Raw genomic sequence first — 13,794 nt, forward strand, 5'->3', positions numbered from 1 at the left:
GTTTATTTTGGTGCAAAAAAAATTGCAATTCATAAATAGAAGAGGCTTTCAAAAAAGTCATGGGAATATATTGTGGATATATACTATATAATTATACTGTGTGTGTGTATATATATATATACATGATAAATATACTACACATGGATTTTTGCTGAAGATGATTAATCTGAATCTAGTCACATATACTTAATTTAGCTTACTATAAATACAGGAAATGGGAGAAAAAAATTAAAAGAAAGCCATCGGGCCCGGTGCGATGGCCCAGTGGTTAAGGTCCTCGCCTTAAACGCCCAGGATCCCATATGGGCGCCGGTTCTAATCCTGGCATTCCCGCTTCCCATCCAGCTCCCTTGCCTGTGGCCCGGGAAAGCAGTTGAGGACGGCCCAAAGCTTTGGGACCCTGCACCCGCGTGGGAGACCCGGAAGAGGCTCCTGGCTTCGGATCGGCATAGCATTGACCGTTGCGCTCACTTGGGGAGTGAATCATCGGACTGAAGATGTTCCTCTCTGTATATCTGCCTTTCCAATAAAAATAAAATAAATCTTTAAAAAAAAAAAAAAAGAAAGCCATCAAACAAGTCCAATTTGTGGTAAAATCCACAAACCTTATAAAAATATCAATAGAAAGAGGCAAGATAAAGTGACACAAACAGTGTTGATTGTTAAGAAAATTCACATAAGTCAATTTGGTAACAACTGGGAAAATGTGTTTTTGGACCAAACAGTAGATGATATTTGTTCACTGTTTCAGGAATAACAGCAGCAATATGAGCATACACAGACTCTTCTAACCTGCAGCAGGCAGAGCTGACATTCACAGGTTCATCACACACACACAAAGAAAATATGATAAATGCCCATTGTTATTCAGTCCAGATTGTGGGTACACAGTAAACATGTTTGCTATAGTACTTTCAACTAGGCTGAATATTCAAAAACCTTGATAACAAAAACTTAGGGAATAAAAACACTGTCCGTTCTAAAAGTCAGTGCCAAGCAGAGGTGGAGGGGAGCACGGGATATTTTACAGTGTAAAACCCTAAAAAGGTAACAGCCAAACACATGCAACTTCATCAGATGCAGGGTCCAAAATAAGCACTCTGAAAGGTATTTTGGGGACAATGAGGTAAATTTAAAAGTGTTCTGCATTAGACAGTAGGAGGTTATGATGTTCCCTTAAGTGTGCTAACAATATTGTGACACATAAGATATGAGTCTTCTTAGGCACTGCATGATAAAGTAAGTAGGGGAAAGGGTCACAGTGCCTACAACCGATTTTGAAATAGCTAAGGAAAAAACAGGAGAGCAGGAAAGACAGATAAAGCAAAAAGGACAAAAATTAGCATCACTGAACCTACATAGTAAATATGTGTTCCTTGTTTCATTCTTTTCATTATGCAAGGACTTTCTCATAATGAATCAGTTTCACAATTGGATACAAGACATGTTTTAAGATATAGGCTTCATGGCTATTATAATGACCTTTTAAATGAAGTACATCTGTTAGTTCAATGGCAACAGGTACCTTCTGACACTCATTGAATGAATTACCAAACAACACACCTACCTAAGTAAGAATTAAGGCGCTGCATGCAAGTTCCAAAAAATTCTTCTCTCTGAGGTGGGTCATAGTTCAAGGTGCTGAATGGAAGAATAACAGCAAGGATTGCAAAAGGATGGATCTGTGTAAACAGAACACATATATTTACATTTTAAACCTCAGTAAAACAAAGTTTTAACCTAATTATTATTTTAGGTAGTCTTTTCCTAATGTTCCAATGGTTAAATGGAAAGTATATCGCACTGCTTTTGAATTTTTCCACCCTGCTATAATTCATTTAACCCTACTACTGACTGTTAGTAGCTCTAAAAGTGTTTATGCAGAAAAAGTAAATAAGACACTCCAAATTAATTTTGTTACTGCAAAACCCTATTCAAGAATTCATTATTCATTGCAATAAATAGGAAACAATAAATAAATATCACTAATTTTCAAGATCCAAGAACATTTTAACATGTATAATACAATGTAATCAACCAAGTTTCTTCAATTATAATCATTTGCTTGTTTTCCTTTCATTCATTGTTTTCTTCCATTTTTCATTCATTCATCTGACACCTAATTACTGCCAAGTATTATGCTATGCAAATAACATATATTTCTGTTTTTCATTTGTGAAAAATACTGTCTTCTAAATAAAGGCCTTATCTTGATTTACATGATTTTATATATTTATACCGCAGTGATTCTAAAAGTGAACTTCTCACATAATCAACAGCCACATTTTGCTAGTAAATTCCAGAAATAAACCTGTAAGAAGATGCACTGACAGTTTCAGAATACTGATGTTAGTCACTTTGGGCTAAGATCAAGTGAAGAATACCGATGTTAGTGGCTTTCTTGAAATTTTGAATGTAACGGTTTTAAATAAGATGACAGGATTTAAAAACCACAGGATTATACAAAAAAAGGGAAAGTAAAAGCATCTACACTCCACAATCCTAATGCAATGAATATCATTTTAAATCATTTTAAGTGTTCCTTCCCATCAAAGAATTCTGATTACCAATCTTTTTTTTTAATATTTATTTTATTTTTATTGGAAAAGCAGATATACAGAGAGCAGAGACAGAGGAAGATCCTCCATGCAATGATTCACTCCCCAGGCGGCAGCAACAGCTGGAGCTGAGCCAATCCAAAGCCAGGAGCCTCTTCCAGGTCTCCCACGCGGGTGCAGGGTCCCAAAGCTTTGGGCAATCCTCAACTGCTTTTCCAGGCCACAGGCAGCTGGATGGGCAGCTGGATGGGAAGCGGGGCTGCCGGGATTAGAACTGGTCCCCATATGGGATCCCGGGCGTGCAAGGCGAGGACCTTAACCACTGCGCCATCGCACTGGGCTGCTGATTACCAATCTTTTTTTTTTTTTAAAGATTTATTTTTTATTTTTATTGGAAAGGCGGATATACAGAGAGGAGAGACAGAGAGGAAGATCTTCCGTCCGATGATTCACTCCCCAAGTGAGCGCAATGGCCGATGCTATGCTGGTCCGCAGCCAACTGCTAAATCAGAGTTTAGTTTTTAAACTTCAAACATCAACCCAAGGGGCAAGCATTGTGACATACAGGATAAAGCTACTGCATGAACTACCATCATCCCACATCAACATGGGTTTGAGTCCTGTCTGCTCCATTTTCTTTTTTTTATACATTTTTTTAAGATTCATTTATTTTTGGGGCCCGGCAGCGTGGCCTAGCAGCTAAAGTCCTCCCCTTGAAAGCGCCAAGATCCCATATGGGTGCTGGTTCTAATCCTGGCAGCCCCACTTCCCATCCAGCTCCCTGCCTTTGGCCTGAGAAAACAGTCCAGGACAGCCCAAAGCTTTGGGACCCTGCACCCATGTGGGAGACCCGGAAGAAGTTCCTGGATCCTGGCTTCGGATCGGCATAGCATCGGCCGTTGCAGCTCACTTGGGGAGTGAATCATTGGACGGAAGAGCTAAAGATTTGTTTATTTTCATTACAAAATCAGATATACAGAGAGGAGCAGAGACAGAGGGGAAGATCTTCCATCCAATGATTCACTCCCCAAGTGAGCACAACAGCCAGAGCTGAGCCGATCCAAAGCCAGGAGCCAGAAACTTCTCCCAAGTTTCCCACATGGGTGCAGGATCCCAATGCTTTGGGCTGTTCTTGACTGCTGTCCAAGGCCAAACAGGAAGCTGGATTAGAAGTGAAACCCGTGGTATTAGAACCAGCGCCCAAATGGGATCCCAGTGTATTCACGGCAAGGACTTTAGCTACTACACTATAGCAGCAGGCCCAGCTGTTCCATTTTCAATCCACCTCCCTGTTAACGCTCCTAGGACAGCAGTGGAAGATGGCACAAATGCTTGGGTTCCTGAACCCCAGAGGGGAACAGCATAAAGCTCCTGGATCTTGGCTTCAGCCTGGTCCAGCCCAGATATTGTGGCTGTTTGAGGGAATGAATCAGGGGACAGAACAATCCTCTCTGGTTCTCTCTTTAATTCTGTGTTTTAAATAAATAAACAAATCCTTAAAAAAAAATCAAAGCTCTCAAAGTACTTATGATACAAATTATACTTCTGGCATTTGACAAGCTCATAAGATTAACATGAAACATTTAAATTTCACCTTTTCAATCTGTTGGACAACCACTGAGGCTATTCTATCAAGGAGCGAAGCACTGAGGTAGCTGGTCTTTGAAATAAAAGACGCAATCTCTGCAACATTTGTATAATTGATTTCATCCATGAAACGTTGTAAAGCAGCAAAAGTGTCTTCAAGAAGTACTTCAAGGAACCAGTCTCCTTTTAAAACTTTAAGTTCCTTCCATAACCGATCCAAACTGTTGCTCTGTTGTAGCCTCTGGCAGCCGTAGTAATCCAGCTTTTGAAGCAGTTTCAGTTGCTTTCCACGAATACTATCCGAATAGACATGATCGTACTGAATCCATCTTAAAACAGATGTGGCAAAATCATTGAGCTCCGTCAGGTCGCAGCACGGCAAAACGGCGTCAACTCGGGCTATGGCCGCTTCATCTACGTAGGAAGAAGGGAGCATGGAAAGAGCATGGACCAGGACGGAAATCTCACTCGGAATGACACTGGTTTTCAGATAACTACAAAGGAAGGGGCAAAAATAAAAACAAAATCAATACATGCCGAAAATATTAATGCATTAAAGTATGAGCATAATTATTATAATGTAATAGTTCAGGTAGGCTATATATGTTAACTTAGGAAAAATTAGGTAAATTCAAACAACACAGGTTCATAAGGAGTTTTAAACAAATCAAAGCTCTTTTGATGCACATACCAATTTTTTTCTACAAAATAAAATAGTCCCTAGCAAGCAAAAGGTTGGAGCTAGAACATTTCTACTGCTATTTCTGGACAAACAATCTGGGTCTAATTTGTGGTATGACCCGTCAGGAGCCGTGACGACCTAGTACAGGCCCTGAAATACAATGATCACTACTGCTTGCATTCTCATTTTCTGGTATAAAAGATAGCCATCCTGAAAGAAGATATACACACTCACAACCCCTTTCTCTATTTCTCCTTTCCCAAATCTGCATGTTAAAGTCCCACTACCAGAACAATAATTCCTAAATAAAATGCAGGGAGTTTTTTTAAAAAATCTTTAGGTTTAGATGTAGTAAAGGAAATAAGCCAATCAAAAGGAAATTATTATTGTTGTTATTATTATTAAAATATTAAATTTGTTATTAAATATTAACATTAAATATTATTATTAAGATTGTCTTAATATAAAATGCTAGCAAAAGTGCAGTAGTATTAGCATTCTCATTCATTACTAATAAATTGTAGAGGTTATTGTAAATTTTCTACATTGAACAGGTTGGCTCAACAACTTTAACAATAATGTGACTGACTGACATGGTCAATCACTGACTAGCAAACAAACCTAAGAATGTCACTACTTAAAATCCAGGTAAAGGTTTGTGTTCTTTTCTCCATCTTTTTGAGGGGACATGGCACAGGGGGTGGGGGAGAAACACACAGAGCAAGAGGTCTTCCACCTGTTATGTTACTCCCCAAATGGCTACACAGTCAGGACATGACGATGCTGAAGCCAGGAGCCAGGTACTCCATCTGGGTCTCCCACATGGTGGCAGGGACCCAGTTACCTGGAGTATCTTCCAATGCCTTTGCAGCCACATTATCAGGAAGCTGGCTCATAAGCAGGGAAGCTGGGACTCAAACCAACACTCCACTATGGGATGCAGTAACATACTGGGCTATAATGCCAAAGCCCATTGTATTTTCAGCATGGGTAAAATTTCAAGATGTAAACACTCAATGATGGAGAATGTTCAATGAGGTATAATATATTCATAGGATGACTAAACCTAGCCAATAGAAAAAATTTGCAAAAACTTGCCAGTGATGTGGGGAAATGTTTTAAGATTAAATGACTAGACAATAAAACCATATGTTCATCATTCTCTATTAAAAATAGAATCTGTGGGTCTGGCGCAGTGGCCTAGCGGCTAAAGTCCTCGTCTTGAACACGCCAGGATCCCATAAGGGCACCAGTTCTAGCCCCAGCTGCTCCACTTGCCATCCAGCTCCCTGCTTGTGGCCTGGGAAGGCCAACAAGGACAGTCCAAATTCTTGGGGCCTTGCACCCATGTGGGAGACCCGGAAGAACTCCTGGCATCGGATCGGCTCAGCACCAGCCATTGTAACCACTTGGGGAGTGAATCATCGGATAAAAGATCTTCCTCTGTGTCTCTCCTCCTCTCTGTATATCTGACTTTGTAATAAAAATAAAATAAATCTTTAAAAAAAATAGAATCTGTGATATGCCACAAAGAAATAAACCAAATTATCAATAATGGATGGATAAAATATTTTCTTTTTCTTCTTTATACATCTACATTAGAAAAATTACCAAATGATTTTAGTAAAATATTGTGTCAGGCCCACTCAATTAATACTAAATAATCAAAAAGTTCAATACACTATTTTACATGAGGGAATAAAGGCACAGCAAGTTAAACTACTACTTGAGATGAGCTTCAGTCCACATGGAAATGCCTAGGATTGAGTTCCACCTCCATTCTTTTTTTTTTTTAAAGATTTATTTATTTTGACTATTTTACATAGTTAATTAGGGTGATTAGGGTCAAGGGCTACAGGAAGGTGGGTGAGACCATTATTTCCACATTCTCTTTTTTCCCTTCCTATATCTGGGGAAGGAGAGAGAAAAGGGGAAAAACTACTCCCAGACTCCCAAATGCCTTTGTACCCTGGGATGGACCACCCCCATTCTTGATCCAGCTTCATTCTAACACATATACAAGGCAGTAGATGATGATTCAAGTACTTGAGTTTCTGCCCGCCCAAGTAGGTCACTGGGACAAAGTTCTTCGTTTCAGCCTGGCCTAGTCATGCCTTTGTGAGCATCTGGATAATAAATCAGTGGCTAGAAGAGCTCTCTCTCTTGGGTCCCCAAACAGGAACATGGAAGGAAGCAGATGAGAGTTCAGCTACATGGGTTCCTGCCACCCATGTGGGACATCCCTGATGGAATTGGGCTCTTGGGTTTTTTCTTGGCTTATCCAGTGATGAACAAACAGAAAGAAAATTTCTGTTTCATTTTGTCTCTCCCTCTGTATTACTCTGCCCTTTAAATAAAAAAATAAGAAGACAGGACTGGAAACAAAACCGACCCAAAATTGCAACCATCAGCTGATTGGGGCAATGGACTATACCGGACCCTGTACTTGAAAGTACACACAAGAATCTGGTCTGGGAACACCTCAGACAAAATTTCTTTTGGGATATCTCCAACCCTAACCATGAAGAGAAGTGCAGGTGCCATGGTCTGCCATGGAGTGCAAGTGCCAGAGCCAAGCTCTCTAAGAGGCTCAGATGGAGCAGTAGAGAGCATAACCAGGTGCACACGGAGGACATGGCAGTCCTTCGGAACCTGCAGAGGACACCTGGCATCACAACACAGGTCAGAACAAATCAATCAATTACCCCAGCCATATGTTGACAGTGAAAAACTGGGCAGAGACTCTGAGATGGACTGTATCAACCAGTGGATTCTGCAGCTACCTCATCATGCTTGGAATGGTGAGATTGGCAGCAATTCATAACTGTTGAACTATCAAAACCATCTGAGCAAGACCCTCGGAGCATGCCCCACATCAGGGACCTGGGATGGGTAGGAAACTGGGTGGGGCTTCTCTCTTTATCTCTGCCTTTACCCCAGATCCAGGAAAAAAAACAATGTGGAAATAATACTCTTACCCACTTTCCTGTAGCCCTTGAACCTTTGTGCCATAATAAACTATGTAAATATTGTCAAAAATTTTTAAAAAATGGAAAAAGAAAAATAATAAATAAATACTCATTAAAATAAAAAAAATTTTTTTAAAGCTACCAAGTCTTACCTCTGAAAACTTGCAGCAACACTGGACGTGAAATGAAATGAAATAAAATGAAATGTAACAAATATTGCAGCTAGATTATAACATGAAACACTAGATCTTACCTAAGCAGTAGTTCTCTGAGTTTCACAAACAGCTCTTTACTTCGAAACTGTAGAGAAATCAATGCATGAGTAATCTTCAATAGCTCCACTGGTTTGTATTTATCCAAATGTTTATGCAGAATTGAGGCAATTCTAAAAAGAATAACAGAACATATAACAGTCCATTCATTTACTTATTAAACTGTACAAAGGTTTTGCATCAGACACTCAGCTTTATGCTGCAGCAATAGCAAGGAATGAGACAGGTGTTCTGCTCTTTCAGAACTGTCTCAGATTGGCGAAAGGATTCTAAATAATCTACAAGAATGAAAAAAGTGATCAATGAAGTATGAGTAAAATATATTCGATTATCAACAGTTGGAAGAGGCGCAAACTGATTCAATCTACTTTTGTTTTTAGATTTTTTTAAATTTTTATTTGAAAGGTAGAGTAACGGAAACAGAGTGAAAGAGAGAGAGAGACAGAAAGACTCTGCATTTCCTGGTTCATGGCCCTAAAAGTTACAGCCACTGCACTGGGCCAGGATAAAGCAAGAGCTGGGAACTCCAAACGGTTCTCCCACATGGGTGGCTGGGGTCCAAGCACTTGGACCATCTTCACCTGCCTTCCCATACTCATAACATGAAGCTGGGTCAGAAGTGAAGCAGCTGGGACTCACTGGACTCATACAGGATGGCAATGACAAACATGGTGGTTTAACCTGCTATACCACATTGCAGGCCCCAAATGGAGCTTCTTAAAAACTAACAGAAATAAGTTGAAGGAAAAGGCATGGAAACAAAAATGAAAATAAAGGAACGTATGTGGCATGTGCTGGGGTGCAGCCAGTTAAGTTCCACTTGTGACACTGACATCCCAAAATAGAGTGTTTGTGCTAGTCCTAGCTTCCCTTGCAGCTTCCTGCCAAGGCACCTAGAAAAGCAGCAGCAGAAGGCCCAGACCCTTGGGTCCCTGCCATCCCCTGTAGAGACAAGGTTGGAGTCCTGTGTTCCTGGCCATGGCCTAGACCAGACCTGGCTAATTAAGCCATTTGAAAAGTAAACCAGAGGCTGGACGATAAAGCATACACTCTCTATGTCATTCTACCTTTTGAATAAATAAATTTTTAAAAAAGAAAAAAAAGAGAACAGAAGAAGAATGAAAGTTAAGCATAAGTACTTTGAACTATTTATCTTTTTAATCTCAAGCTGCCAAGAAAGCCAATATACAGCAGTATGTCCCCAAGGTCACCCTGTGGTATGAGGCAATGTATGTTAACTGTTCTGCAGAAACTGCCCTTTTGAAAAGTAGGATCCTAGAGCCTGGTGCAACCACTCAATTGGCTAATTCTCCACTTCCAACAGCCAGGAACCCATATGGGTGCCAGTTAATATTCTCGATTCTCCACTTCCCATGCAGCTCCTTGCTTGAGACCTGGCAAACCAGAGAAGCACGGCCCAAAGCCTTGAGACCTTTCCTCCAAAAGGAGACATACAAGAAGCTTCTGGCTTTGGATTGGTTCAGTTCCAGTTGTTGCAGCCATTTGAGGAGTGAACCAGCAGATGGACAATCTTTCTCTCTCTGTTTCTCCTTCTTTCTGTAAATCTCCCTTTCAATTAAAATAAATAATTTTTTTAAAGATTCATTTATTTTTATTGGAAAGGCAGATTTACAGAGAAGAGAGACAGAGAAAAAGACTTACTGTCGGCTGGTTCACTCCCCAAGAGGCCACAATGGCCAGAGCTGGGCGGATCCAAATTCAGAAGCCAGGAGTTTTTTCTAGGTCTTCCATGAGCGCAGGGTGCCAAGGCTTTAGGCCTTCCTCAACTGCTTTCCCAAGTCACAAGCAGAGAGCTGGAAGGGAAATGAAGCAGATGGGACTAGAACTGGCACACATATGGTGCCCCATGTAAGGTGAGGACTTTAGCAACTAGGCTATTGTACCGAGCCCTAAAATACATAAATCTTTAAAAGAAGAAAAAGTAGGATCCCTCTTCTCCGCTCTTGTCTCCACCGAAGCATAATAGCAGCAAATGAGTGAAAAATGCTATGAATAATTTTGTCACCTCTATTTTGAAAATAAAAAAATATAAATAATACCTTAGATGTTAATTCATTATTTCTTCAAAACAACACCTAGATTATACAAAGTATTTTTCCTTTAAAAAAAGTACTTGTTGAAGGACAACACCAGGACTCTCAGAAAGCTTACTTTTTATTCAGATGTGAATTTCTACTTTCCATTTCCTTCATTGCACCCACCACTGCCAGGACCTGTTGGCTTGTCAGTTCCTCTGACATCAACAACAAGGTTGATTTAAGTCTGCAAGCAAAGAAAGATGTTTTACATTGAATTATTAAAAATCAGCTTATATTTTTATAAAATAATAATTATGTAACAAAAAAGCACCAACAAAAATTTAATATATAATTTCATAAGAGAGATCAATAAGGTCTATAGAAAATTTCTATTATGAAAATATTATACATGAATTCCCAAATATTTTGTACCAAAACTAAACATTCTGATTTCATTTTTTCCACAAACTTTAAAAAATAAATTTGTAACTTTCCTAACATAAAATTCCACTGAAAAACAAAACTAAAATTTTTTTATCAAAACAATCAAGGTCTTGATACTATCAACTCACTGTTTCTTAAAAAAGTAGGTAAAATATATTTCCATGATTTGCAAATACAAAAAGATTATAATGGTTATAAAATACTATGAGTTAGTAGCATTATTCAGTACTGCAGAGCTAAAGAAAAACTGATACTCTAATCATATCTCAGATGTTTTAAAAAAGAATAGCTAAGCAGGAAGTCAATAAAGCTACAATGTGGCATAAGTTTTATTTAGTAACCACCTGCAATAACACTACGAACTAAAAATTAACAAAGATGACTTACATCTATCCAAAGTGGGGCCCGGCATGGTAGTCTAGCACCTAAAGTTCTTGCCTTGAATGCGCCGGTTCTAATTCCAGCAGCCACACTTCCCATCCAGCTCCCTGCTGTGGCCTGGGAAAGCAGTTGAGGAAGGCCTAAAGCCATGGGCCCTGCATCCATGTGGGAGACCCAGAGGAAGCTTCTGGCTCCTGGCTTCAGACTAGCTCAGTACCAGCTGTTGCAGTTACTTTGGGAGTGAATCATCAGATGTAAGATCTTCCTCTCTATCTCTCCTCCTCTCTGTATATCTGACTGTCCAATAAAAATAACTAACAACAGAATAACTTACAAGGCACACCTAAATCATAAACTCTCCTAAGAGCAGCATAAACCACATTTCTCTTTGACTGGCCTCTTTTCACCAACCCAATCAAACATTTCAAACACACCTTTCCCCCAAAGCTTTCGCCAGTAACTTCAGCTGATATTTTTCTTCGACTTCTGTCAGCATTTATTCCATATAATACCAACCTCAGCATTTACTCAGAAACTACATTGTGATGTCAAAATATTTGTCTATCTTAATTACATATTTCTATTTTCCCAATTGGAATATATTCTTTGAAAACAAAGAAAATTTTTTTTGCACTGAAGCTAATTTTTATACTCCTTCAGCAAGAGAGCTTAATATTAGAAAAGCAATTTAAAAATTGTAATTTTAAAAATCACATTTTAGAGCAGACATATCGAAACAAAAGTAGACATCCAGCAAATGGGCAGTGTATCTCACACCTGGCACAGCAAAGCCAGCACCAGCTCAGAACAATCAAGCTGACTCAATTAACACCCTCAGGACACACCACCCCCATCGGGGTCGCTGGGAAGACACTGGGCCAGCGTGATGTGGCAGAAAGGGCCACACAGCATCCTCCTCTCCTCCCCGAGATGGAGTGCAGGGCTCCTGGCTTTGGCTCCAAGGTTTTGCAGGCACATGAGGAAAGAACAAAGAGATCAAAGATTTCTCTCTTTTTCTCTCCCTCCCTCTCTCTTCCCCTTTCAAATAAACGAAAATAAAACAAAAATAAGACTTTGCCATAAATCTTCCGCTAATACAACAATAAGGCAGATTTTATTACCTGTAATCCCTGCTTAACTAAACCTACTAATCATATTCACCATCAGGAGTACTAGGATTCTAAACATTTCATACACGCAGGCTGGATGCAGACGTGTAAATCCAGTCACGTGGCCTAGGAAGGACGAATAAAGCACTGAAAAGGTGTTCTCATGTTTCTCTGTGTTGGCTCAACAGCAGAGGCTTATTGACTGCCTAGGAGTTGGAGATACTGCGTTAGACTCATGGAGCAGAAAAACAAAAAAAAAATGCAGAGTCAAGGAACGGAGCAGAAGCAACTATTTTCTTCGCCCTGAACTGTTAGGGTGATTCCTGTGCCTTTCATGGAGCATCAAGGAAACCTGAGCTTGAAGGTCCCACGTATTCCCAATAAGTAAAGTACTTTAAACGGAACTTACCGTTTCCTTTCTTCAAGTCCTGCTATGGGTCCCAGGGCTACGAACAATTTGACAAAGCTTGCAGGGTTATCAAATGGAAGAGCCATTTCAGTTAGCCTTTTTTTAACTGTTACAAGAAATTCAAAACTATGAAACTGCAGAGAGTAATAAAGACCAAGTATTTTGCTGATGGACTCCAAATCAAGGTGGCTCATACTGCTTAAAAACAGTTTATTACACTTTTCTAGTAGTGGGTAATAACTAAAATTAGCATTTCGAAGGAACTGTACTATTCTTCTTGCAATGTTGATGTCAGAACAATTGATGGTGTCAAAAAGCAGTTCTGTCTTTTTCACTAATTGATCTTGAAAACGTGACGATATTAAAGAGGAGATGTTGACCATCAGGACAGATAAAGATCTGAAAAACAAAAAAAAATGCAAAGACTTTTACATTATTTAAGCATAATGATTAATTATAAAGCTAAATAACATGAAGAAATGACTTGCTACTTGTGAGGTTTTGACCATAATGTTTTTCTTTTAAACACTAGCAAAACACAGATATGTGTTTGATAAAGTGCTTAAAATATCACCAGTGGGGCAGCAAACTAATTCTCCATCTGCTGCAACAGCATCCCACATGGACACCAGTTCAAGTCCCAGCTGCTCTACTTCCCATCCAGCTCCCTGCTAATGGACTGGGAGAACAGCAGAGGATGGCCCAAAGCCTTGGGCTACTGCATAGATATGTGAGACTCATGTGAGCTTCTGGCTCCCAGTAAATGACCAGTGCAGCTCTGGCTGCTGAAGCTGTCTAATTCTAACTTTCAAGCAAAATAAATAAATGTTAAAAAAAAAAAAAGTGATCAGCACAAAGCTGACTAGCAGAAAGGCTGTGAGAAATAAAGTCCTTCGTCTCTAGCCCAGGACTCTCATTTCCTCTATCATTTTCCTCTTCAAAAACCACAGGCAAATTCGTTACCTTGCAAGTAAGGCAAAATCTTAAGCCTTTCATAAATCTTAACAAATACTATTATATTCCTGATCTCCAACTCCCACAGCAACACTGCAGTGTAGATTTCATTGATTTTGTTATAGATGAGAATGCTGAACTTCCAAATTAAGGAAGTTGGCACTGTATGATTTATATTAAAGATTTATTTATTTGCATTGGAAAGGAAAAATTACAGAAAGAAGGAGATACACAGAGAAAGATTCTCCATCTACTGGTTCACTCCCCAAATGGCCGCAACAGCCAGAGCTGATCTAAAGCCAGGAGCTTGAGTCTACTACACAAGTGCAGGGTACCAAGGCTTTGGACCGTCCTCTCTTGCTTTCCCAAGCCACAAGCAGGCAGCTGCAT

At 39.6% G+C, this 13,794-nt stretch overlaps 1 protein-coding gene across 1 annotated transcript in view; it reads right to left on the minus strand.

Annotated features, from left to right (window-relative positions):
* The window catches only part of FASTKD1 (FAST kinase domains 1), a 37,163-nt gene that overhangs the window by 16,687 nt on the left and 6,682 nt on the right, over window positions 1-13,794 (minus strand). The window contains exons 5-9 of the mRNA XM_040971684.1: window positions 12,451-12,849; window positions 10,241-10,351; window positions 8,050-8,181; window positions 4,153-4,639; window positions 1,568-1,682 (exon numbers count right to left, since the gene is read on the minus strand). Of these exons, the coding sequence (XP_040827618.1) occupies window positions 1,568-1,682; window positions 4,153-4,639; window positions 8,050-8,181; window positions 10,241-10,351; window positions 12,451-12,849 (1,244 nt within the window). The remainder of the gene's footprint in view (window positions 1-1,567; window positions 1,683-4,152; window positions 4,640-8,049; window positions 8,182-10,240; window positions 10,352-12,450; window positions 12,850-13,794) is intronic.

This window comes from Ochotona curzoniae, unplaced genomic scaffold (genome assembly GCF_017591425.1).
Source record: "Ochotona curzoniae isolate NIBS_2020 unplaced genomic scaffold, NIBS_Ocur_1.0 contig_2210, whole genome shotgun sequence".
NCBI lineage: Eukaryota > Metazoa > Chordata > Mammalia > Lagomorpha > Ochotonidae > Ochotona > Ochotona curzoniae.